At 47.7% G+C, this 26,526-nt stretch overlaps 1 protein-coding gene across 1 annotated transcript; it reads right to left on the bottom strand.

Annotated features, from left to right (window-relative positions):
* Positions 1-14,648: 14,648 nt before the first annotated feature.
* LOC311598717 (uncharacterized protein) lies at positions 14,649-24,035 on the bottom strand. The gene is made up of 6 exons (XM_084784037.1): positions 23,962-24,035; positions 22,787-22,924; positions 21,527-21,670; positions 20,694-20,767; positions 15,497-15,582; positions 14,649-14,671 (listed from the first exon to the last, which is right to left on the bottom strand). The coding sequence occupies exons 2-5, from the start codon at positions 22,849-22,851 to the stop codon at positions 15,560-15,562; spliced, it is 306 nt and encodes a 101-aa protein (XP_084640163.1). The 5' UTR covers positions 22,852-22,924; positions 23,962-24,035; the 3' UTR covers positions 14,649-14,671; positions 15,497-15,559.
* Between the last annotated feature and the right edge of the window lie 2,491 nt (positions 24,036-26,526).

Raw genomic sequence — 26,526 nt, 5'->3', positions numbered from 1 at the left:
GGTTGCAGACCGACACCAAGACTTGGACCCCATCTGGAGCCACCTCCAGCGGGCCTGTTTCTAAACTCTTGTTTTCTAGTCATCTCAGAGTGGATGGGGAAAAGCAATCAACCAAAATGTCTCAGAATGCATTTGTGACAGGGACCATGCAAGCGGTCATCTTTTCAGTGCACCAAGGATGATGAGGAAAAACTTTATTCTTTTCCCTGGAGAGACTGCAGTGGGGCTGAGAGGCAAAACATATCCTTAGCTCTTTTTGCAGTTGGTCTTATTCATGTATTGCTTAGATTCACATAGTTAGGTCACGTGTTGGGGCATTATGGGCCAGGATTAAAAGAAAAGACATTATTGTCACTAGAAAATGCAGGGGCATGTAGAACTTAGGCCACTCTGCAACTGCTACTCCACTATCGATATGGACTGGGACAGTGTCCTCCTGCTCCTGACCAAAGCCCAAATTTCCATTCTCCAGGCACATGAAGATCACTATAACTCAGGGTGTTTTCTTTAGATTTATGACGGCTTGCTAGGCAATCAAATGAGGCACTTCCGTCTGTCCGTGGCCTCTGAAATAACAGCAGAGAGAAAAGTTCTGATGTGACCAGCAGGGTACGAGACAGTCTCAAAGTCTCTCTAATGAAGACCAGCTGGGAGACAGAGGGATGTTTGGCCTTGAAAAAAAAAGAACTCAGACTGACAATAGAGCCGCCTTAATTTCAAAACAACCCTTATATACTGAGCATCAGCCTCTTCTGGGTGGCCCCATGGAAAAGAAGTTTTTGGCCATCAGAGTCTGCCAGGGAAAGAAGGGCCAGACTGACAGAGAGGAGAGGCCATGCTGTGTTGAGCCCACGTCCACTTGCCAGGGAGCCCATGGCCAATGACTGTCTCGAGAGATCAAAGGCTTTGCTGGGTGGTCTCTGGTCTTTTCAGAGTATCCTTTATGGTGCTTGAGAATCCATGAAGGAATTGTCTCTGTGTGAGGAGGCCCCTGCTTTATGTTCAGCTGGGCTTGTAAGGTCCAGCTTGAGAGGTGTCAGTCAGTGAGAGTGTTCACATATCCCTTTCATGTATCTAACCTTGCATAATATACTGAACATCTTCACAGGCCGCCTCTGCCATGACCCTCTAATTTGCAGGGAGAGAGCACAGAGACAAAGCAAGGAAGGACAGCAGCACTGCCTACTTCAGCAAGGAACCCACATCTGATGGTGTTGAGACTGGAGCTTCAAACCCATCCTCTAACTCTACATCCCAGTCTCTTTCACAGCCTCTCCTCAGTGTCCTTCTATCCCACTCGACATCCCAGTGGTCCTTAACCATCCCTGCACCCACACTAAAGATGCCTGTGGAAGTGGAAGCAACAATGTATGTGATAATAGTTTGAGTAGTTATAATGATCTCATTGCAGTTTCCACATTTCTCCTCCTCCCCCTCCTCCTGCTCCTCCCCCTCCTCCTGCTCCTCCTCCTCCTGGTCCTCCTCCCTCCTCCTGCTCCTCCTCCTCCTGGTCCTCCCCCCTCCTCCTGCTCCTCCTCCCCTCCTCCTGCTCATCCCCTTCCTCCTCCTCCATCCATCCATCTATTCCTCCCTCTTTCTTTCCTTTCTTCCTTCCTCACATCCCATTTCCTTCCTGGCTTCCACCTTTTCCTCTTTTCACCCAGTGTTTCCTTTCTTCTTTAAAGTTTACTAAAACAGAAATTGATGTGCTCAGGTGTCTACCTAGCTGAAGGGTATAGGCATAAAGAAGGCAAATCACAGCTTAGTAGCAAAGAGCAAGAAAATGAAAGAAGAATGGGGAAAGAGCATTAATAAAATACCTGTAAATAAAGCACAAATATGGTCATGAGGTTTTATGAAAAGGTGTTCAATGTAATAAGACAGACAGAAATTAGCATCAGGATGAAAGATGACTTTATACCATAGGGTTGTTTTTTATCAAAAAATCAACAGAAAAAAATGTTGGCAAGGGTATAAAAAAGGTGGAAGCCTTGGCAACTGTTAGTAGGAATGAAGTGCATAGCAGCCACTGCAAAAGCAGCACGAGACCTTAAAGATCCTGAAACAAGAATGGCAGTATACAATTATAAACATGAAGCTACCACCTCATGAAGACACTGTGCTGCAATGTTCACCTCATAAAGACACTTCATAAGGACACTGTGCTCTCATGTTTACCTCATTAAAACACATCACTCCCATCTTTACCTCATAAGGACACTGAATGCTCATGTTCACCTCATAACTACACTGTGCTCTCCAGTTTACCTCATAAAAACACTGCACTCCCATGTTTACCTCTGAAGGACACTGTGTTCTCATGTTTACCTCATAAAAACACTGTACTCCCATTTTTACTTCATAAAGACACTGCATTCCTGTATTTACCTCATAAGGACACTGTGCCCTCATGTTTACCTCATAAAGACACTGCATTCCCATATTCACCTCATAAAGACACTGCATTCTCATGTTTACCTCATAAAGACACTGCACTCCCATATTTACCTTATAAAGACACTGCTAGTTTTTGTGGGCCCAGGCTAGGTTTCACCTTCTCAGAGTGAGAAAAAGGGGCAGCCTCAGTCCTGAGGAGGGGGAGGGACCCATGCACTCCCATGTTTACCTCATAAAAACACTGTGCTTCCATGTTCACCTCATAAAAAACATTATACTCCCATTTTCCCCTCTTAAAGGCACTGTACTCTCCTGTTCACCTCATAAAGACACCGCATTCAAATGTTCGCCACTATACCGTAAGAGCACTACACTCCCATACTCAACTCAAAAAGATACATTTATCACCACTGCACAGCCACGCTCACACAATCTCATAAAGACATTGCACCCTCATGCTCACGCCCTGCGTGCCTGTGGGCCTTACTCTGGCTTAGACTCAGTTGCCACCCTGAGGTGTCTGCTTCCACTGTGAACTTGGGAATCCCTGCATCTGTGGCACTTACTATGAGACAATTCCAGCCTGCTTCTACATCTATAGCTCTTCCACCAAGCATTTTAGAGCCCCCTGTGCTGATGGGCCTTAGCCTGGGTTGGACTGGCCCTCCTACTTAGGTCTACCACTGGTGCTATGAATTGTCAGAACCGGTCCCCGTTTTAGGTGAGACGTTTCTGATGCAGTGAGCTGTAGAACTTTCTTCACCAGGGGTGTACTCTGAGACAGCTTAGGCTCACTGCCTGGCTCCACAGTCTCACGGAGTTCTTCCCAAAAGGCCTGAAATCACTGTCCTTATCCTTCGGCAGTGCAGTGTTTTGAAGGGTGATAGTGAACATGTCAGCTCAGCACATTTATAAGGGAACATGAGAGCACAGTGTATTTATGAGATGGTGCTAAACATGAAAGAGCAGCATCTTTCTGAGGTGAACATGGGAGCACAGCATTGTATCTTTGAGGCAAACATGGGAGTGAAGCATCTTTATGAAGTGAGCATGCAAGCACAGTGTCTTTGTGAAGTAAATATGGGAATGCAGTGTCTTTATGAGGTGAGCATGGGAGTGCAGTGTCTTTATGAGGTGAGCATGGGAGTGCAGTGTCTATGAGGTGAGCATGGGAGTGCAGTGTCTTTATGAGGTGGGCACGGGAGTGCAGTGTCTATGAGGTGAGGACGGGAGTGCAGTGTCTATGAGGTGAGCATGGGAGTGCAGTGTCTTTATGAGGTGAGCATGGGAGTGCAGTGTCTTTATGAGGTGAGCATGGGAGTGCAGTGTCTTTATGAGGTGAGTATAGGAGTACAGTGTCTTTATGAGGTGAGTATAGGAGTACAGTGTCTATGAGGTGAGCATGGGAGTGCAGTGTCTTTATGAGGTGAGCATGGGAGTGCAGTGTCTATGAGGTGAGCATGGGAGTGCAGTGTCTATGAGGTGAGCATGGGAGTGCAGTGTCTATGAGGTGAGCATGGGAGTGCAGTGTCTATGAGGTGAGCATGGGAGTGCAGTGTCTATGAGGTGAGGACGGGAGTGCAGTGTCTATGAGGTGAGCATGGGAGTGCAGTGTCTTTATGAGGTGAGCATGGGAGTGCAGTGTCTTTATGAGGTGAGTATGGGAGTGCAGTGTCTTTATGAGGTGAGCATGGGAGTGCAGTGTCTATGAGGTGAGCATGGGAGTGCAGTGTCTTTATGAGGTGAGCATGGGAGTGCAGTGTCTATGAGGTGAGCATGGGAGTGCAGTGTCTTTATGAGGTGAGCACGGGAGTGCAGTGTCTTTATGAGGTGAGCATGGGAGTGCAGTGTCTTTATGAGGTGAGCATGGGAGTGCAGTGTCTTTATGAGGTGAGTATAGGAGTACAGTGTCTTTATGAGGTGAGCATGGGAGTGCAGTGTCTTTATGAGGTGAGCATGGGAGTGCAGTGTCTATGAGGTGAGCATGGGAGTGCAGTGTCTTTATGAGGTAAGTATAGGAGTACAGTGTCTTTATGAGGTGAGTATGGGAGTGCAGTGTCTTTATGAGGTGAGTATGGGAGTGCAGTGTCTATGAGGTGAGGACGGGAGTGCAGTGTCTATGAGGTGAGCATGGGAGTGCAGTGTCTTTATGAGGTGAGTATAGGAGTACAGTGTCTTTATGAGGTGAGTATGGGAGTACAGTGTCTTTATGAGGTGAGTATGGGAGTGCAGTGTCTATGAGGTGAGGACGGGAGTGCATTGTCTATGAGGAGAGCATGGGAGTGCAGTGTCTTTATGAGGTGAGCATGGGAGTGCAGTGTCTTTATGAGGTGAGCATGGGAGTGCAGTGTCTTTATGAGGTGAGCATGGGAGTGCAGTGTCTTTATGAGGTGAGTATGGGAGTGCAGTGTCTATGAGGTAAGTATGGGAGTGCAGTGTCTATGAGGTGAGTATGGGAGTGCAGTGTCTATGAGGTGAGTATGGGAGTGCAGTGTCTATGAGGTGAACATGGGAGTGCAGTGTCTATGAGGTGAACATGGGAGTGCAGTGTCTATGAGGTGAACATGGGAGTGCAGAGAGCAATGCCTATGAGGCTGTAGTGAACATGATAGCACGGCATCAAACATAGCCAATGCATATGGCGGGTGTCTTAGTTAGGGTTCTTGCTGTGAAGAGACACCATGACCATGGCAACTCTTATTAAAGAAAACATTTAACTGGAGATGGCCCATAGTTCAGAGGTTTGGCCCATTACCACAGCCAGAAGTATGGCAGGACACAGGCAGACAAGGTGCTGGGGAGATAGCTGAGGACCAGCAGGCACCTGGAAGAGAGAGTAACCCTGGGCCTGGCTTCATCTTCAGAAGGTCCAAAGTCTGCCTCCACTTCCTCCAACAAGGCCACTCCCACTTCAGCAGGGCCACACCTTCCACTAGCACCACTCTCTGAGTCTATGGGGACCATTTTCATTTAAACCACCACAGTAACACTGTCTAGAGACTTCCTTTGCAACGTGATTAAAGCTATGAAAATTGTATTATATTGGGGACTCTTGTTGAATAAATACACTTTAGCTGTTCTTGTGACAAAAGTAACCATGAAAAGGTAATGGTCTTCACTACAGTATCCATTTTACTTTGTATCCAAAAACCATATTGCAAACATCCAGTAAATATAAAAGATTTTATGGCAATTAAAACAGCAACTGTAGAAACATGTCCAGTGGAGGCTGCTTAGAGGTAGGCGAGAGCTGAGACATTCTTCTGTATCTTCCTGGAGCAAGCTGGACAGGGAGGAAGAGTTGTTGGTCTCCAGGCAGAAAGTGGTTTTTCAGAATCCCAGGAAAAGAGGAGATGTTGACTAAAGCATGGTGATTTGGAAGAACATGGTTTACTCAGAGCACGACAGGAAGTGTCTAAGAAGTTCAGACTGAGGAGAGAGAGCATGGGTGTTACCACACGGACTCTTCATCAAAGCATGAACCGTGTAAGAGGACCAGGCTATGCTCTGTCCTCTTCTTCCAAGTCTCAGACCCATTCACAGTGTTTGTCTACTCCTGCTCTATGCCCAGTTCTTCCAGACTGCCGGGAACCAGCCTCTAGGTTCAACCAGAAGATGGAAGGTCTGTGTTGAGTGCCGCTTGTTTTCTTCTGGGGCCACTCCTGCCTCCACACACCTCCGTGCCGCTTTCCCTGGGGACTGGTCCTCTACTCCAGCTCCCACTGGGGTCCAAAGTCTCTATTTCTTTCTCGTGACCCTTTATTCCTTGAGGTAACATGGCTTCTGGTTGTCCCCTTTTCTAGGCCCTTCCATTTCCTTTACGTGTCCCCTTACCCTCGCCCCACCCCCACCCCTCTGTGTAGTTCCTTGAGTCATGTCTCCTCTTTTTGAGCACTGAGGTGAATCCGTCCATCCTTCATGGGGGTCAAGGTTAGATGAAGTGGCCTCGGTGATAATCTGAGCAGCCATGCAGAGGCAGCAGGCTACAGAAGAGACAGCTGAGCGAAGTGCCCTTCCCCAGGGAAGCAAGCCCTTGCTTGTGGCATGCTCAGTATCACAGAAAGCACATGGTTCTGAGTGATTTCTCACTTTATAAAATACTTGTTGAGGGCCACGGAGAACTCATGAGGAGAGAGTCTCAGAGACCAGCCACACCAGCTCAGTTCAAAGCACCTGTGGGACATCGGGGGCTATCTGAAAATGCTGGTGAATCCAAGGATCTGGTCCCAAGCTTTCAGCAAGGCCCCAGTATATGAAGCTTACAGGTAAGGTACATTTACAGCAAAGATATTTTTGCTTAATTTTCCTCATGCTCTGCTTCTGTGTTTATAATTATCAGTATATGGCCTAAGATCTCAGGGAAGTATCTCTTCAGAGGGCTCCTGACTTGTACCTCGATTAATTGCCTCAACCTTAAAGACCTGCAGATTTGTTTTTCAAACCCACAATTTTTCCTGGTGTTCCATTTAGTCATTCCTATTTTTCACCACCAGATTGTTTGCTGGGGAAAAGCACAAAAACAGCAACAGATGTCTTTGGAGGGGGTTGCAAAACTCACTGGTTAAGATAACACTTTCAATTAAAGAAATTATATCATTCAAATACCATATGCCTACAAGCCCTCAACTACCAAAAAAAAAAAAAATCACCTGTTTTCAAAAACTGTTTGAAGAGTTTTAACCACCAGCCAGCTACATTGAGATGCTAAATAGGCCCCTGAGTGTCTGTCCTTAGGGTTCAGACTGGTTCTATTAAAAAAATCTGGGCAAGATAGGAACCCTTGATTTGTCCTCTGAGACCTAGAGACATTCATAACCAATGCCTTAGCCCTTGCACATATGTACACACACACACACACACACACACACACACACACACACCTTGCACTGTTTATATCCCTAAGCACCTGGCCCATTTTAGGTGCTTAACAATTAATTATGCAATCAGTTAATCTCCTCCTTCCCTCCTCTCTGTTTGGAAGCCTTCTCTCCTAAGCACAAAGATGGCTGAGTAGATTTCCTGTCCTCGGGATACTCACTGTCCAGAGGCGGAAAGGCCAAGTGGGAGGAGATTTATAGTTCCAGGAAGAAAAGAGCTTCCTAAGAAAGAGGGGCAGCCCCCTTTCCCTTGGTAGTCTCTTCTTTGCGCAATGCCAAGAACTCAATAGACATTCAATAAATGTTGAATGAAACGTTCCTTGAATAACATATGCCTCACCCAAACAAGCAAGCACCATGCCTCGGAAACACAGGGGAAGGCCTGTCGAAGCTCTGAACGGAAGCGAGCAGAGAAGGACCCGAGAGCGTCAGACGTTGGTGCTGATGGCGGCGGGAAGAGAGACAAGGCTCCAGGGCTGGGAGATGCTGCCTCACCAAAGCTCACAGGCATGGCTTTTCGGAGGGGCTGTCAAACAAGATAACTTAGCCACCCCTGAAGGCGCAAGAAGGACATTCACCAAACCCCAGTGGGGAGGCTTTCAAGAGGTACTGCAGGCTGTCAGACTACGGTAGCATCAAATCCAGGTCAAATCCGCCGTGCTGGGCTCATCACATCCTCTTCTGTGATGTGATCGCTTGCGGCAAGTGGGCTGTAGGCACCTGCAGAGTGGAGACTTGGCTTCAGTATTTACAGGTTGTCTGTCAGATCTCCCGTTCGCCTGTCTGCTTCCTACCTTGTATTTACCAGTCTTGTCACCAAGATGCTGACCTTTGCCCCTAGCTCCTATGGAGTTCAACCAGAGGGGTCCTACCAGCAGGTGAAAAGCTAAGAGGAGAATGAGGGTGAGGTATCCGCAGTCCTGGGGCCTTTTCTGCCGGGGTTCTGGGTCTGCTGTGTTCCCTCCATCACAGAGCACAACTCTCGGAAGGGCCCTTCCTGATTCTGTGACTGAGCCGTCTTCACCCTCCAGGCCTACAGTCGGGATCAGTTCCCTTCTGTCATTATGTCTGGACCCCAGCACTGCTCTCCTCTGATTTTTCTACCCAATAGTAACTCCTCAAATTGTCCTGTTTTAGTGTTTGAGACTGTCACATAAGTATCCAGCATATGCCAAATGCATTCTCAGGTGCTTTCCATACTATTTTTGGGTTTGGGGGTAATCTTACCACAGTTTCAGGTAAATGACACCATTCTGTTTATAGGGTTTTTAAAGAAACAAGCAAACAAACAACCAGCCTGAAGTTATACAAGTCAAGACCGTCACCCACAACAAACTTGAAATCCCCCACCTAGAATAGCCCTTAGCACAGGATAGCTCATTGACTGTTTGAGTAATTCAAGGTTGTAAGTGCTGAAATCTAGTAAGTGTTAAGATAGTTAGAGCTTTTGAAATGCTCTGGTAGCAAGAGTTGCTTTTCTAGTCAGAAAAACAAAACAAAACAAAACAAAACAAAACAAAACAAAACAGAACCCCAAAGTTGAAACCCTGTCTGTTCTCGGGCTGGGGAGACGGCTCAGTGGTGAAGATCACTGGCTGCTCTTCCTAAGGAGTCAGGCTCCGCTGCCAGCATCCATGCAGTGCCCCATGACCATCCGCAACTCCAGTTCTAGGGGAGCCAGCAGCTTCTCCTGGCCTCTGTGAGTACCAGGCACACAAGTACAGACAGGTAAAATATCCGTAGACCAAATTTTAAACGTAAGAGCAAAAAGCACCCCTAACTTACCAGTTCTCTGAACTTGAATTCTGTCTGGAGGAATATTGGACACACTCCATCATTTCACCAGTGGTGGCTTTAGGTTACACTGATTCAGGGCAAGGCTGAAAGCAGCCTCGATGATGGAGTCCTTTCATGCATAAATTATTGCTCCAAAGCACGCATGCATACACACACACACACATGTCGTCATTGCTAAACATTAGCTGCCAGTGTTTGAAGCGGCCTATATGAACCGTTGCTGTCTCTTTCCCTTGTCGATCTCATAGGCTCACTGTTAGAATCTGTGCAAGCAGGGGGTGGGGGGGTGGGAGGTGGAGGGGATATGAGGGGGGTGTGGGGAGGCAGGGGGGAGGAGGATGTGCCAGGAATGACACTTGGCAGCCACCATGCACCAGGCACTTTCCTATCCCCCAGGGAAGGTCTTCTTAAGCATTTCCACTTATGATCCCTTTTGCCTGAGATTTTATGTGCCCTCAGGTATGTAAAATGAGTACATGCATTAAGTACTTACCAATACTTAATCATAAAAAATTTTATTATTTGAAAACTGAAAAACAATTCTTTGTTATACATATGATGTTGCTGTTCATTAAAGATAACTTTGCTTACTATTGAAATGAAGGTGCATGTGATAGAAGCCTTATTGAATATTTTCAGAACTGGCTGATATTTTGATAGTGTTCTCACCAATGCTGAGGGTGCCACTTCCCACAAAGACACAGTACCAAGTGGCAGAAGTATTTCATTTCAGAAATTATTGGAAGTTCTGTCCTAACCCATGCCAAAATCAATTTAATTCTTTTTTGTGTGTGTGAAACTAAAGTAAGCAAGATAAGTAGCAATTTTTAAAAACAACGCATTCTAGCACCAATCCAGAGATGTACTAATTTCATACTTACGTGCACGAAAATGCTAATAGGAAAATATTTTTTAATTTTTTCCATAATTAAACCAGTATGTTTCTTTAAGATCAGAGAACTTGGTGAGTATATTAAAGAAAAATTCTGCAGTTCCCAACATGCAGTCATCATGAATGCGGTCTCAGGCCTTTTGATTAGTGTTTGTTGGCACTGCATGACAGCAAGCACAGTGCAAAGTGGCCATGTGTTTTCATTACAAAGGCAAAATGCAGCACAGGTGAGTGCTGCTAGAAACACCTCTGGTTCCTTACACATTGGATTTTCAATTAAGGTTTTGATCGTTGAATGCAGAAACTTTTTTACTGTTGCCAAGTTTTCATGACCCCCATATCTAGTTACATGACGCTCCCCTCCATACGCTAGACCCTAGGGGGTTGATTTTCACTCTACACAGCATGGGCAAACTTCCCATTTTCTCCATGAACTTGGTACTTTGCTCAAGGTCACACAACTAGTGCAGAGAATGCTAAGGGTTAGGGCTCAGCTCTCTGGGTGCCCACATCCTACTCAGCTCTCCTAGGGGCCTGCTGCAGGATTTGTCAGTGCCCTCCTGCCCTCCTGCCCAGCTTCCGCTTGATTAGTGGATGTGCGCCTTCTTTTCCAGAGCTCAAATTTCAACTGAAAGCACGAACCTACCGTCCCAAGACACACGCCAGCCGCCCACACAGGAGCGAGCCATGGGTCTCTACTTGGCCTGCCAAATCTTTTCATTGTTTCTATGGGGACTGGGAAAACTCCATCAACGGAATTCCAACAACAAACGTGACAGTGACAAAGCAGAGAGAAAGTGGAGACAATGGAAGGAAATGGTGAAAGATTCCAGAGCCAACGTGGAGTTGCTCCAGTCCACTTCCGGGAACGGAGTCCTAGGACAAAGGCTCCTGATGCTGAGAAGCCCACGCTTTGTGAGTGCATTCCAGTGTGTGTGTGTGTGTGTGTGTGTGTGTGTGTGTGTGTGTGTGTGTGTTGCACACACTCAAGATCACAGACACATAGTCCATGAGTGTGTATCTGCTTCTGTGTGTCCATAAGTGCATATTGCATTGGTGTGTGGTTACCTTTGTCTGTGTGCTCATGCGTGCATGTGTGTGTGTGCTTCTCTGTGTGTATCTCTGTGTGTATATGTATGTGCACAAGTGCATAGTTCATTGGTGTGTGTATGGCCCTGTGTGTGTGCATGTGTGTGCCTGTACACATAGGGAGAGGCCAGAGTGTAACCTCAGGAGCACTAGCCCACCTTGCTTTGCTGAGACACTGGCCTGGATGGCACTGATTTCTCCAGACAGCCTCAGCGACACTCCCGTTTGCATCTCCTCCCCAGCACTGGGATTAGAAGCAGACCACCCTATGCCTACTTTTTAATTGTGGGTTCTGGGGACTGAGCTCAGGTCCCCACACTCTCAAGATAAGCATTTTAAGAACTGAGCTCCCTCCTCAGGGCTTTAAAATTTTTTGTTTGTTTGTTTCATATTTCCTGACTAGATTTGGGGGCAGGGTTTGTATATAAACTTTCCTCATGTTGTCCCATCCTTTGCACACAGTGTTCCACTCTCAGTTCCAACCAATGCCTCGGGTGAGACTATCTTACAGCCAACCTACCTTTGAGATTTCAGGGAAAAGCAGTGTGCCTGAACAAAACCAGCTCTGCTCCGGCAGCGCTTCATCTCCAGGGCAACTCCGAGACAGCCTGAATTGGAGGAAAAGGAGACAGACTGAATCTGATCCTAGCGTGACCAGGGAGCCTTGGCCAGGCTGAGAAAATGAGGCTGGGTGAAGGCACTGCTGGACGGCCTGCCGAGAGGCCTGCGACAAGAGGCTCCTGCTCGTGGCCATATCGCCCAGAAGCCCCTGGCCTCCTCTGCCTCCAGTGTCTCCTGCAGTGCACTGGGACAGTACACTGTCCCATGGTTTAGCATCCAGGGTTGGTCTCTTTGGGGCACAGGTTGGAGTACATTGACAAGTGTGAGGTACCACACCCACCCCATGGTTTTCTAAGAAAGGGAAGATGGCTTTAGGATAAGCACCCAGTTCTAATCTCATCATGCTGGGCCTTTGGGGCCCATGTTGTGTGCAGATGCTGAGGTATTTCAATTAGACTATACAGTTTCCTTCAACCTCATGCCCCGCCCCCCCAATTCCACTCTATTATTAAATCTTGAAAAAGAGAATCACTACAAGTGAGGCAGAAAGGAGAGGGATGGGGGAAGAGGGAACCAATGTGGGACAGGCTCATGTCAGTCTAGCTGAAGGGATTGGTAAGCCAATTGCGTCAAAAGAATTTTCTAGAAGGATTATTGGATACTATTAAGATCTGTTGTAGAAGGGTGATATTAAACTCTAGAGGGGTTCTCTACCCCTGCCAGTTCCCAAATAATTCAGACAGAAACCTCTTGGATGTATAAAAGCTTTAAAGCACAGCAACTGGGCAGCTATCAACCCTCTAAGCCTTTTTGCTATTTCCCAGCTACACGTCCCACGATACTTGCCTTAATTGTTCCTGTCTAGGCTGCTTCTGATCTATCAGGCCAGCCCCTCAGGACTACATGGTCATGGTCCATCCTACCCCACAGCGACTCTCTTCTCTCCAGCTACATCTTCTGCTTCATCTCTCTCCTCCTGGCCTCGTGGGTCCCTCCTGAGACCCCAACCCTGGGAACCTCAGCCCCGCCTACTTCTCTTCTGCCCAGTTACAGACCCAGTCAGCAACTTTATTAACCAATCAACTTTAAATTAGGGAGAGCGTCCAGGCATGGTGGCATTCACCTTTAATCCCAGCACTCAAGGAGGCTCAGGCAGAGGCAGGCAGGTCGCTGAGAGTTCAAGGCCAGCCTGGTCTACAAAGCAAGTCCAGGATAGCTAAGGCTATATAGAGAAACCCTGTCTTGAAAAAAAGACCAGATGGAAAAAACCCAAAAAACAAAAAGCTTAGGTAGAGCAAAGGTTTACAGAACAAAGAAAGGTATATGTGAGAATGTGCTTGTCTGGGCAGCAGCCAGATCTTTGGGGCCAGCACTTAGCATTAGAACATATAGCAATAGACCAACCCCCAACAAAGATCCAGCCAATAGTAGTAAAGAAGTCAGGCAGAGAGGGATTGGGCTTCCACATATCTTAGAATATCAAAAACTATATATTCATTTATGCAACAAATATTTTTGAGCACTATTTACATGACAGATGCAATGCTGGGTGGGGCTGGCTACTTTGTCTCTGAATGGAGCTGAAAGGGATCCCAGGTTTCCTGGGGCTTCTCTTGTCATTGGTCTGAAATCAAGCACTTAGCAACTGTGTACCCTGCCTCCTCAGCCGTGCCTGTCTGGCTCACCTGTAAAATGCAAGTGAAACTCACCACCAGGGCTTAGAATTCCCCTTTACGACTCACGTACTTATTTAGAGGAGAGACTATGTATCCGTCAGGTGAGAAGTAAACGGGAACCCATGGATGCCTGTGAAGAATTGTCTAGTTGAAGTTTCAGAACCAACATCCCTGGGATTGTGTGGCGCACAACCACACAAGCTTCCATAGTACCCGAGAAAGGCAACATCCCACCACACGCTCCGGGCAGCTTGCCCCCCCCCCCAAAAAAAATCCTACAGTCCGATCATTCAAGGTAAACACAGGAGTCTCTCGCGCAGGGCCCAGGCAGATTTTCCAACTCTTTCTTCCAGACACACCTAGTTCTCTGCTTCAGAGAAGTGCGTGGTCTATGCTTCTGGATGCTTATCTCCTGGCCTGGAGCTGAGGCCTTGGACCACTCAGGGCCCAGACAGTGGAGGCAGTTTGGCGGGGAGCGAGAGCGAGGGAGCGAGCGGCTGAAGCTAGAAAGAGAGGGTGGGCTCGGCCTGGGTAGAGAGAGCCTGTGGAGGAGGGGAGGGCTGGAAGAGGAACACACAATTGTTTCTGGGTGGAATTTTCCAGACAGGGCCACAGTCAGAGAACAAATGTGCTTTCTGAATTCTCACTGTAATTGTTTCTGACCTTTACTGAGATGAGCAAAAGGACTCCCCTAAGCCCCTCCATCCCCGACCCCCTCTTTACAAAATTGTTTTCTCCAGCTTTTCAGAAATGAAGTTTGGCAAAGCCCTGATGGCCGCCGGCCTGTGGGCTGTGGGAAAACAATGCTCCTCCTTATGGCCGCGAATGGAGCCTTTGCAATTAATCCATTGATCTCAGTAGAAAACCCTATTGTATCAGGGCCCACCAGCAGAAAGCTGCATCCTGCCGCATTGGCCCTGCACAGAATGCGCATTGAAGTCAGCCCCAAATTGATGGCAGGATGTGGCCCCCAAAGCCTCCGAATTAAGAAGTCCAGAACATAATGACAATAGGGCAGTAAAAGCTGAGGGAAGTGGGCTGCCGGAGGGGCCAGGGAGTTGCTGCTGAAGTCTGTAAGCCAGCCTACTCGGGCCTAGTGCTTTGCAATAGCCTCTGTGCTTCTTGGCTCTGAATATCTTCCCTGGTCTTTTCCACAGTTTCAGACACTTAGCTTCCTGGTTGGCATTTTTAGCCCTTTTTTTTTTTTTTAATGCTACTGCTGTGCCACTGATAACACTGCTAATTATCACACACCATCACCTGGGAAACAACCCATACCTAGTTTCACCTTCTCTTCTCTTGAAGTTCTTCCTCAGCCTTGGGAAGGCAGGATGGGCAGTGTGACACCATTTGGTTCTTCCTGGAGTTGTCCATGCCTTTAGCTGGCAGTGGAAATGAGGGAGCTTAGAGAAAAGAAAATCCCAGTCTTGTGTGGGGGGAAACTTGGCTCTTGCAGCATCTATGACATCCTTAAAATAGGAGTGGTGACCTTGACTTCACAAAAACATCAATTAGATGTGAGAGTAAGGCTCCACTCACCAGGTCTTGCTCTTGTACCTCGCCCGACACGGAGGACTGCTACTAGGCATTCTACAAAAACTGGCTTCCCTCCTTACCACCTTTGAAAGCTGTGAGACTGAAAAATGCAAGTCTGGGCTTATCGATGGGTTAAAAGTCCACAGGAAACTGTGGGGTAGTCTAGTGACCACTTGTTCACCCCAGTCAAATGATACAAAGTGATACTCAAAGAAAATAAACAAGTAGCTCTGGGGATGAAAAGACTCTTCCTCTATACTCTAAAAAGAATGACATCCAGAAAATCAAATGTTTCTCAAAGAATCAACAACATTTTTGATGATGGAAGTATGAATAATCAAGCATATGGGTTACATTTCCTTCAACTGTGCAGCACCTAAGATCCCAGAGGGAAGCGAGGGCGCTGGGTAAAATGTTTTTCATGTTTTATTAAAACCTCAAGTTTCTGAGAACTAATTTTATGACTAACACAAAGACACACACTCACTCACATGCTGGGGGGTAGAGGAGAAGGGAGAGGAAGGAGAAGAGAAGAAAAGGGGGGGGGGGAGAGAAAGAGACAGACAGACAGACAGAGTCAAAGAGAGCCTCTACCCAACTGTCACAGAATGAATGTGAAAAAGCATCTTTCACCCTTGGTCCAGCTGGCCCCAATTCCTCGGCATACTCACCTTCATCATTAGAAATCCATGAAGCACAGTGAATTTGGTTCTCAAGCTCTGCTCATCCATGCACTATGAAAACTTGAATTCGTACCCTGTTTCAACAGGAGTAAATGTCCATGTCTCAGAGAGTGTGAGTGTCAGGTGGAGCGAGACATGTGAAAACCCAACACGCATGCTCAGTGTAGTGCCTTCAGCTTCATGGCGTTGCTGTGAAACCTGCCTGGTAATTCTTGCTCTTCTCATATCATCCTGTGTGTCTCCAAGCAGACAACGCAGCCACTCTGTGCCCAGTGATCTTGAAGGTAGGTTGGTGTCACACAGCGGAAATGGTAATGAAATCAATAAATAACTATAAAGTACTTAGGACCACCTGTGCCAGAATTTACCTTGAATGAAAACGCAAGAGAAAGAAAACAAGAAATAGAGGAAGGGAGGGAAGAAACTCCCCAGGGGGATCTAGAACGGCTGGGATGGCTGCTCCGTCCAATTTTCCTGGAGACATTTTTGAAAGTGTAAACATCCCTAAAGGGTAAGAATAGCATCGGTTCAACGTGTACTTATGGGAACTGTACTGTCCACACAACCACACACTGAGCAGCCACTACACCCAAACACAGGGAAACCTCTGACACCCTGGAGGGTACCTGTCCAGGTGACAATGAGATGACCCAAGAGGAACAGGGGAAAAGGTAGCAGGGACCTGAGTGACAAGCTTTGGCCCTAGGCACACTGCGTGCGACCTTGGGGAAGCAGCCACCAACTAGTTAGGGAAAATGCAGACACTGAGAGCAAGGCAATTGTTGGGTGGGGGGAGGGGGGAGGGGGGGGAGAGGTGAGAGGGGGGAGGGGGGGATGGATGGGGATGGAACACTGCGTGTGAAGCTGCTCAGTCTCGCGCCCACTCCACTTGGGTCCAGTGCCTCCTGCCTGCTGAGGCCTGAGCAGATGGCAAACGAAAGGGGAAATCAGTAGGCTGCTTCCTCTGCTCAATTAAAAAAGAGGATTTTTGTGAATACCACGCTGCACTCACTCATCCCAAGTGCATTTCCTCCCCGTGACACCGCCAGTTGCCAGCAGCAGCGGAGGCCCAGTGACTAATTCTTCCTCTGGCAGCAAGAAGCCAGACCTGGCCATTCAGCACCCCCACCCCCCAATGCCCAGATGCCTACTGGTTCCAGGTTCTCTGAGAAATGGAGGAGATTTTCAGCTTTGGCTGTGTCTGTCAGCCACTAAAGGAGACAGGAGATGGCTAAGTGAAAGAGAGAGAGAAGACAAAGCCCTCCTCCTGATCCTGGCAGATGCCAAAGGAAGGAGGCAGTGAGAAATGCACCGTTGGTCTAAATGCTGTAGAGAGAAGTCTGGGCCAAGAGGGTGGTGTGTGGGAGAGGCGGTGGCTCCCGGGCTGCCTCCCCAGGATGGAGGACAGCTCAGTGTGAGTCAGTCCCCTCCGCTCCAAGCATCTCTGGTAACTGGATTCATGCTGGACAGCCCTTACGAAGGGGGCCTTTTTCTGTGCAGGGGCTCAGGCTCATTAGTGAGAGGGTAGTGTCTCATCAACTTGATGACACACACTGTGGCCTAAGCACCTGGCTGCACAAGACGGAGCTCTGGCAGACAAGGACTAGGCACCAGGTCTGTAGCCCAAGGCTAGTTGCAGCCAAGTTCCCACACCAAACCGGATAGGGGCCGTCCCTGAGTCAAAGCCCACCAGCTCCCGTCACCATACTGAGCATGAGCTGGTTCCAAAACTTTTCCCTGAAGACATTAAGCATTATGATCTCTCAATAGAAGAGTAAATCAGGGGCAGTATTAAATAAGCTATTTCTCCTGTCCTTACCTCCACTTCCCTACCACAAAACTGGGACAATGTCCACATAAGTTATAGGCTCTTTTGAGAACCACAGCAAAATTCTAGGCAAGTTGTTGTAGTCACTGGTACCTGCCCTTGCTCAAGTAAAGTAGTCCACCTATGCTAATTAAATGCGGTGGCCAGGAGAGAAAAAGACATGAAAGGAGGGGAGGGGGGTTGTGGGGAAGGAGGGGTTTGGCAGGAGTGGATAAGGATAAGAAAAAAAGTTATGGGGAGACACCATGCTCTCAGTGTCTTCCATGATCAAAGTTTATCTCTCTAAGTATATATGCATGCAAATATTTGTGAGACAACATATTATTATTCTACAAAAAAAGTAATTTGGAATCTGGTTTGGGTCCTAGCTCTGCCTCTGATTTACTGCAGTAACTTGGGCCAGTGTCTTAAGGTCTTGGAGTCCTAGCCCTGCTTCTGTACTTGGCTGTGCAAACTTGAGCCCATTTCTTAGCCTCTCTGCGTTTCAGTCTCACCACACTGTGAGGATCATAGAACAAACTCAGTCTCAGAGTTTTATGACAGAGATCACATGAGAGGATAACAAAATCTGCTTCCTTATTTTAAATCCAAGAAAATAACATACAACTTCTCACTGCAAAGAGTAAATAACATTTAAATGTTGTCTAATAAGCTGGGCCTGGTGACACAGATCTGTCATCACAGCTGCTCGGAGGGGAAGGCAGGAAGGCAACATGCTTAATGCCACTTTTGGCTACAGAGTTCAAGGGTGGCTTGGACAAATTGGAGAGACCCTGTCAATGATGATGATGATGGTGATGATGATGATGATGATGTTAAAAAGTGGTCTGGGGCTGGAGCTCAGTGATAGAGTCCTTGTTTATCTTTTATAATGTCCAGTACAGGAAGAAAGAAAGAAAAACAGAAAGGAGGGAGGGAGGGAGGAAGGGAGAGAAAGAGAGAGAGAGAGAGAGAGAGAGAGAGAGAGAGAGAGAACAATGTTTCAGTCATGGATATTAATGGCTATTATACAGAAAGTAACCAATGAATGTTGAAAGTAATTAGTATTTTTTTTTTACCATAATTATAATTTTCTTTAGTACTGGCTAATCTCACTTGGTCTCTGAGTTCTCTCTCCTGAGATCAGGCTCTGCTAGGGTTCACTATCAGACAGTGGGATCAGGGTCACAGGGGCGCTCATCCACCTTCCAAAGGTGCACAGGTTGCATTCTTGCCACCAATGGCAGCCACCATGGTCTTCCTGAAGACCCAGAGTCCATGCTGCAGGGCGTGAACACAGTAGCTTGGTATGGCAACCATGGCTCTCTACTGCTCACAGAGGCCCAGTGTCCTGAGTGGTGGGCAGCGGGTCCCTTTTATCAGTGCCACGGGGATCCGAAGCAAACTCCCCTAGGCTCCCCACTCTGCAGCTGTATAGCTTCCCTGTACCATAGCCTCATCTCCTCATCTGAAAACCATGACTAGCACCAGTAAGGTAACACTGGCTACATATGAGAAATACATACATGAAACGCTCAAGCAGTCCCTGGTCAGAGCCACCAGTCCCCACCGTAGGCTCAGTTGTCACTAACATTGCTGCCAATGCAGTGAACACCTGCCCCTGATGGAACACAGCTGTCCCATAGTAAAGATGGAAGTGTGTTCAGAATGAGTTTGCATCTCGATGGAAGAAGAAAACACAGAGGAGGTATGTGTCTCCAAACACCCACTTTATCTGCTGTGGTAGGAGGTAGGCATCCTCCAGATGAACCAAGGCTTCTCCCTGAGGTGCCCCTGAGGTGCAAAACCAACAAGCAGAAGAGGACCAAGGCTGAAGTCAATCTACAGACTCTTTAAAGTCTACCACAAGGATCTCAGGAGAGGATTAGTTGAAAATAGCCTCCTGGAGATGAAGCAGAAAGCCCTTAGTCTAGGTGTACAGATCCTGGAGAGGTGGGAATGTATCTTCTCTACAGGCGTTGGCACTGTGTGGATCACCCACTAGTATCCTGCATCCCAGAGCACAGAGTGAGATGGGCAGAAGTGCCAAGTGATACGGCAGAGTGCCGAGTCCCCGTGGGAGGAAGAACCCAGCCAGCGCTCTGCTAAGAAGCCAGAACTCAGCCGACCTGCCTGACACCTGCAGCCCCAGCCCTCAGGATGGTGAGAGTTGCGTGTCAGTGTGGGATAGACGGTATTCAACCTTGCCTCGTGAGAAACACTGAAGATGCTTATCCCAGGGGACGGTACAATCAGCCCTACAAATGTTATTTACGCTGCCTCCCACTTCGACTCCAGACATGGTGGATGTGTTGTTGTATAGGTTTTCATTTGTTCCTTTGCTTGCTTTCTGGCTTTAAGCAAAGGTCTTATTTTGAAGCTTAGGCTGGCCTAGAACTCAGTTGGCGGTCCAGGCTGCTCCAACTCACAGCAGTCCCCCACACCTGTGTCCGGAGTGCTGGGATTATTGGCATGTGTCACCATTACCTTGACTTCTCTGATATGCTTGATCAGTCAGTTTTGGGAAAGGCTTTGCCACCCAAGAGCTTCACCTATCCCAGAAAATTTGGTGACGATGATGACAATCTCATCCCATACTTATACCAAGCACGTAAGCTTTTACTTCCCCAGTGGACAGAGAGTAAGTAGGCGAGTTCTCACTTCCTCTGCTGGGCTTTCCATGGAAGGCCATCAGCTCAGGCACAGCAGGAGCTCTGACTGAGCCCATTTTATAGATGAAAAAGCTTGGACCAGAGAAGAAAGAGACTTCCTACAACAGCAGAGACAGTGTAAGATAATGTGTGTCCAGTGCTATAAACTGCCACAGAACACCAGAGTGGTTCACTGCTAGTTTCATGGGCCAACAGACCTGGCATGAACTTAGCCTTGAAGACAGTATGTGTTCTGGGCCTGCCTCCTTTGATCCTAACCTTACACCTCAATATTTTGGATGGTTTGCTGCCTTCTATGTCTCATAGTCCTCACAAGAAAATTATGAGTCATCAAGACTGTGTTCAGGCCTCCATGATGATGATGAGAAAACAGAGTCTAAAGCTTTGGACATGCAGCCATGTTTCCCCTATTAATAGGAAGGAACTGGGACTGAGACCCAGGACTGTTTGAGGCCGAAGCTTCGTCCTTACAAACGCAGAGCTGTGTGAGTAGCCATGTGCATCTCAGATTACATCCATGAACATGGAATATCTTAGAGTGACAATCTACGAGCACAGACTACAGAGGAAAAGGCCTTCCTCTGCCCCCGCCTCCCCGACCACCACATTCCATTTCCACTCATGAGGCTGAGAGAGGGGGCAGCCTGCATCCCTGTCATCAGCAAGCAGTGTGGACAATCAAGTGCTGGGTTGACAGGTGAGGTACCTGAGCGGAAGGTGGGTGTCGTCTTCTCAAGCTGTACATGGTGACAAGCCAGAGATCCTCTTCGGGCCTTCTGACTATAGAAAGAAAGAACCAAAAGGGAATACCTTCTCAAACTGTTTCCAGCCTGAACCACCACGAGTCATCTAGAGTTTTGGTGAGTGCTGCTTTTTTTTTTTTTTTTTTTTTTAAGGCTAGACACAGCTTTTCTGTTAGACCTTGCCTTTGTATTGTTTTACAAGATTTGCCTAAGCTCATCACACTTTAACTCTCTTATTTCTTCCCAGTGGAATTTCAAGAGGTTTCTAATTGGATGGCCAATGGTAGGTTAAAAATCAAAGAGGAGAGTAACTGTTCTTCCCCCCTGACTGAGAGGAAGTGGGGAAGGGAGGGGGGAGAACTGATTTAATCACAGCTCTATCTCCCTTGATGAGAGGCTCAGAGACCTGGATGAGGCCCGTTTTCTCCCCTGGTTTCCTGCAGGGTCTTGGCTTTGGAGATTCTAGAGGGTTGCCCCACAGCATTGTAGGCAAAGGGAATCCATCTTGGACCACAGTTTCCTCCTCTGTGAGGTGAGGGTTCTCAGGGTGCTTGCTTTACCTAATTCATAGCACTGCTCTGCAGATAAAAAACAGATGTTGGCTGAAGAAGCCATGCCACATTCAAGGGGGATAAAGATGATCATATTGTTCTATTTACCAAGATTCTGCAGTGATTTGGCACCATGGGGGGTGGTTATGAGGAATCAGCCCTTGTGACACGCCATGGAGGTAGGAAAGTCCCAGGATTTACAAGACGGGTCAGCAGTTGAAACCTTGGAGGAGTCTGTGACTTACTTCTGATCCACAGCTGAAGCCCAAGATACAGAGGAGTGGAGAGTGTGAAGATGAAACCAGGCGAAGGCCCGAAAGCTTATGCTCTCCTTCAAAGCCACACTTTCTTCTTCCTCCCCTTTCTTTCCGTGCCATCTCTTCAGCTGCCTGGAAAAACAGTCAGCCACCTCAGCGAAGACAATCTGCTTGACTCAGTCTACCAAATGATATGTGGATTTCATCTAGAAACACCATCTCGGAAACACTCAGAAATGTCTTTATGCAGATCCCGGCCCTCTGTGCTTCAAGTTGACGCATAACTGTACCTATCACCCAGATGAACACATACACTTATTAGGAAATCAAAGTTTTGTCTATTTCCTGCAGTGCCCTCCATATTCAGAATAAAAACTTAGCACCCAGTAGCGTCTCAGAGCAAGCTGAATATATGAATAAATAAGGTGGAAGAGGTGGAGAAGGGAGAGAGAAAAACTTGAAGCCAGGGGAGGAAAACATCCTATGCACCACTGCTGGGTAAGCACGCTTTCTTCAGTTATTCAGTCAATAAGTACATCTTAAACTCTCAAGCAGCTGTCTCAGTTAAACATTCTTCTTATTTTCTAGGTAGAGAATCTGAAGCTCAGAGGATCCAGTAGGTATTTTATCGTCTCTACTACTTTGCAAGCATCTTTTCCTCACTCCTTACAATGTGCAATTAGTCATATGTTGTTTATTCTGTTATTCTTGACCCTTGTGATGAATTGAATGGGGCCCAAAAAGCTTGTCAGCATGAAATGTGTGACAGCCATTGTATTTGGAAAGGGTTCTTTTAAGCTAGAGTTAAGTATCTGAGAATGAGATAGTCCTGGGTCCTGGTGGGCCCTAAATCCGATGACAAATGTCCTTATAAGGGTGGGAGGCAAAGAGGGCAGTAAGAAGACAGAGCTACATACCAGACTGGTGCTCTGTGCCTCTTTGAAGGCCAAGGCCAAAGTTCCAGGGGCCATGGAAGATGGCAGAGAGGTAAGGAGCAGGCCTCCAACAGGAAATAAGCCCCACAGACATGTCAACAGCAGATACGTCTCCAGAGCTGTGAAACAGCCCAGACGTGTCATTTCAAGCTACCCAGCTGTGACACTCACAAGAGCAGTCAGGAAACCAATGTGCCTCCCGCCTGAACCCAAGCTCAAAATTAGACTGCAAGTGCAGTCCATGAAAGACTTCACCTCGTCAAAGCAAAGGCATGACAAAGCATTTGATGAATAGCTAAAAAGCACCACTTACTCAGATCTCATATGGCCAAAGACCAGAAGGCTGCAGAGTGGAAGGCAGGGCCCAGGGCTCGTCATTCTTCTCCACTTACCAGCTCACGGTCCTAGGACTGAAGTCACAACATTCTGTATCGAGCTCTGTTTCTTCTTCCTGTGGGGGAAGAGCAGGCAAAGGTGGCCATCTCCCAGCTCATAAACAGGCCAGGGACTTCTTTCCCAGGAAATTCTCAGAGCATCTACCAACTCTAAAGATCAGCAGGACCACAACGGTAGGAAGCAGGCTGGTGTGCGGCCCAGCTCTTGCTGGCACCTGTGTCCTGGCAGAACCCCGCTGCTCTGCACTGAGCCGTGCACCCCTATTGCCTACTTAGGCCAGCTGTGCTTAGGGGTGCTGCTGGCCTGAACCCTCCTGTGTGAGCGCAGCGCCCGAGGAGGCTCACTGTCCAAGGGAGGCAGACCCGTGGCCCTTTCTAACAGCACAACTGAGCTGGAAGCCTTGGCTCCACACTTGATGTGGCAGGTTCCTTCCTTGCCTTAAGTCCACTTTGTCTCCTGGAGGACATGTATTATGGAGCCTGGGAGTGAGGCTGGCTAAGTCCTAAGTGTTCCGATGCCACCCTGGCTCCATTTCTACCTTCTCTTCCAGAAACAATCCGAGATACTTGCTTTGCTGCGTTCAGTTCAGCCGGTGGCAAAGCCCAGTGCCTCCCACAGAGCTGAGCCCAGTACGTGCTTCATTAATGGCAGCTGCTGTTCTTCGCTCACTGAGCCTCTATCTGTGGACACTTGTATGGTCCAAGTATCAGAGAGCTCTAGGGGAGCATACCGCCTCTGTGTGAAATATAAAACAGAGATGTCAAGCAATTGTCTGAGGCTGCACAGCAAGTGAATTCTGAGTTAGGCCTCTACTCACAGCCTGCTTGTTCAATCACCTGACTTCTCCTCCAGCCTTAGGCATTGGTGAGAGCATCTCCTAGGAACGGTAATGCCCAGGGCAGCCTTGCCGCTCAGAAAGCCCTGGGGGCCCATCAGGACTCACCAGAAATGGGGACAGATGGAAGAGATTATAAGCCTGGCATGTAGGAAGAGGTCTCATTCCAAAGCAAATGCGTTCTTGCCATGCAACTATAACACTCACATCCTAAAAACTGTTATTTGATGTACTCTCCACATCCGAACGTGACTCACCTTCTGAAATGGAAATCTGGGTGGTTACCCACTACAGACAGGAGGAACAGGACAGCACTTGTTGGTAGCCCCACCGGGCAGTGCTGACCTCAGGCTGGAGGCCACCCTGCAGGCTGTAGGGACTCCGCAGCTGAGGCCTTGGCGCAGGAGAACCTTGACCTCGTTGCAGATGGATCTGTTTCTGATCCGGTGTGGCAAATTTCTAAATCTTGGCTGTGGGATGACATTTGCTCCTCTCGGAGAAGGAGCAGGGAGGCCCAGGAGGTTCCAATCGACTCCAGAGGAGAACCAGCTGCAGGGATTCTGCAAGGTACTGATTAAGGAAGTTCATTTCCAGGTTGTGGTTTCCAGTGGATGGGGCCCCTCTGGTTCCTTGCCCCTCTCTGGGCTGTCAAAGAAACCTTGGAAAAATCAAAATTGCCTCATCCATTCACGCAGAGCTAGACCTCAGACAAAGCAGGGGGAATCTAGAAATAACAACACCCGTCTTATAGGAACCTCATAAAGTGCTCGACTTTGGGGCCACTGCTTTACAAACATGATTTTTAGCTCATAAACTCATATGACAGAACAGGACTCGCCAGCCTGACGAGGGAGGATGAGAAACAGACTAGTCTGGGTGGTCACTGGCTCTCTGCCTCACGGGTACTGAGCACATTGTTTGAGCAAGCAAATAGTAGGTCATCTTCCAATTCCTCCACAAAAGCAGCCCTATTAGGTCAGTATCACTTTTGGCTCCGTTTAGTAGGTAAGAAAACTGAGGCTTAAGGAAGTTAAGAAATGTCTTGACGTCCCACAACTCAGGGATCCAGCATACAATTGTTGTGCCTTCTCTGCCATGAAAATCTGGATCCTTCTGATTATGAAATCAGCAATAATCCAGCACACTGTGTGAGTTTTTTTTTTTTAACACGTCACCCCATCCAGTCCCGTGCTGTGTGTTACATTCCCATGCTTCTAAAAATGAAGAAACCAGGGTTCTGGGAGAAGCCGAATTCAATGCAGGTCTGAGTGTCGGGGAGGGGCTGCTCTTAAAGCCAGCATGCTCCCCACTTCCCCAAGTCTCACAGAGGGCTCACGCTCCTTAGGTTGAGTCTCTGATCTTCTGTCTGCTGCTGTAGTTTCGTCATTTTTAGGGACCACTGGGAGCTAGCCTCAAACCTGGCTCCAGGCATGGTGGGGTCTTATTTGTCATTCTTTCCAACATCAGCCTTCAAAAGCTGCTGTAAAGATGCATTTGAGATTTGAAACTTACCATGTAAGCTACAAACAGACGATTAATTTAAACTAATGTTGATTTTTATAGGCTATTAAGAGTGAAATGAGTTTCATATTTACTAACTTAAAAGAACATGAAGTTTGTGGTTTTTAAATCACTGTAAAAAATGATTAGTAGGATTTTCCCCTTATATAAAGCTGAAATGAATAGCACCTTTGACAAGGTAAGCATTCTCAAACAGGGGTCCACTAGGCCTTCAGATCTCTAAAGCAAGGTGAAAAATGACACATTGAAAGGAGACAGAGTAGGGGCTAATGGCATGTCCTGTCAATCAGCCCAGACACTGACACCACTGGAGGTGTCTGTGTGCCCAGCACTTTCTAGGAGTTTCCAATGTGGAAACTCCTAGTATGTGGAGTGAGTATTCGTCCATTAAATGCCTCTATGCGCCAGAGGCCATGGCAAGTACTGAGTACACACAGTTCCTCCAAGACCTCTAAGTTTGATGAAGGGAAGCAAAGCAAGGAAAGCCATGCAGAGGTCACACTGGCACTGCGGGGACAGCCCCAGGCAGCTGTGCAGAGGTCACACTGGCACCACGGGAGCAACCCCAGGCAGCCATCAGAGCAGTTCTCTGGAGGAAATGTTGTCTGAGCTGGTAAGTAAAGGTTGAGGTGGAACCCCTGGGAAGTGTCAGCCTTCCTCTGCAGGCTCTGCAAAAGGCTTAGTGTTCTCACAAAGGAGCACCTGTGGAACTGGGGCTAAAGGACACAGGCAGAGTATGTGAAGGCTCAAGGCACTGTGTAAGCAAAGGCAACCAGGGAAGGAGTCAGACTCAAGGGCCATGTTGAATAGAGGATCCCTTACTAAAGGAAGTGATGTGCCCAGGGCACAGGTACGGCTGTCCTCACTGTGGCTGACACACAGAAGGCCCTATAATGCCTCAGGCCTTGCTGGGAGGCAGATCTCTACAGTGTCTCTACAGTGTCCCGTTTCTGCATGTTTTGTGAGCACAGCACCAACTGTTCCAGGGCAGAGGTGGACATCTCCCTCTAAAGCAGAAGGTAGGTTTACCTACAGCCTGTTTTAAAATGCAGGCTCCTTAGCTTTGGGATCCTCTCGATAGTTGCCAGAACTCTTCAGAGTTGACTGGATCTAGATAATATTCAGAGGGCTTCCGTTGGGAAGGATCGTGTGGCCTGAGGGAACAGAGCCCTATGCCAACTGTGCCCACAGGCTGGAAAGTCAGGGAAACCAGTAACTGCCTCATCTTAAGCTGGAAGCCTCAGGATGAGACAGACGCTAAAGATGCAGTTCCAGGCTGAAGCTGAGAACCCATGCAACCT

The sequence above is a fragment of the Acomys minous genome, assembly GCF_964271855.1.
Source record: "Acomys minous genome assembly, chromosome: 1".
In the NCBI taxonomy this organism is placed as follows: domain Eukaryota; kingdom Metazoa; phylum Chordata; class Mammalia; order Rodentia; family Muridae; genus Acomys; species Acomys minous.
Note: the sequence above shows the minus strand (reverse complement) of the source record. Positions and strands in the feature narration are given on the sequence as shown.

Bases quoted from the DNA above. Each gene is read 5' to 3' on its own strand.
- LOC311598717 (XM_084784037.1), bottom strand. From the start codon at position 22,851: ATGACGAGCCCTGGGCCCTGCCTTCCACTCTGCAGCCTTCTGGTCTTT. The intron at 20,768-21,526 runs GTAAGTCACAGA...TTCTTTCTATAG, and splicing joins GCTTCAGCTGTGGATCAGAA to TCAGAAGGCCCGAAGAGGAT. The intron at 15,583-20,693 runs GTACCTCACCTG...CTGTTGAAACAG, and splicing joins GACACCCACCTTCCGCTCAG to GGTACGAATTCAAGTTTTCA.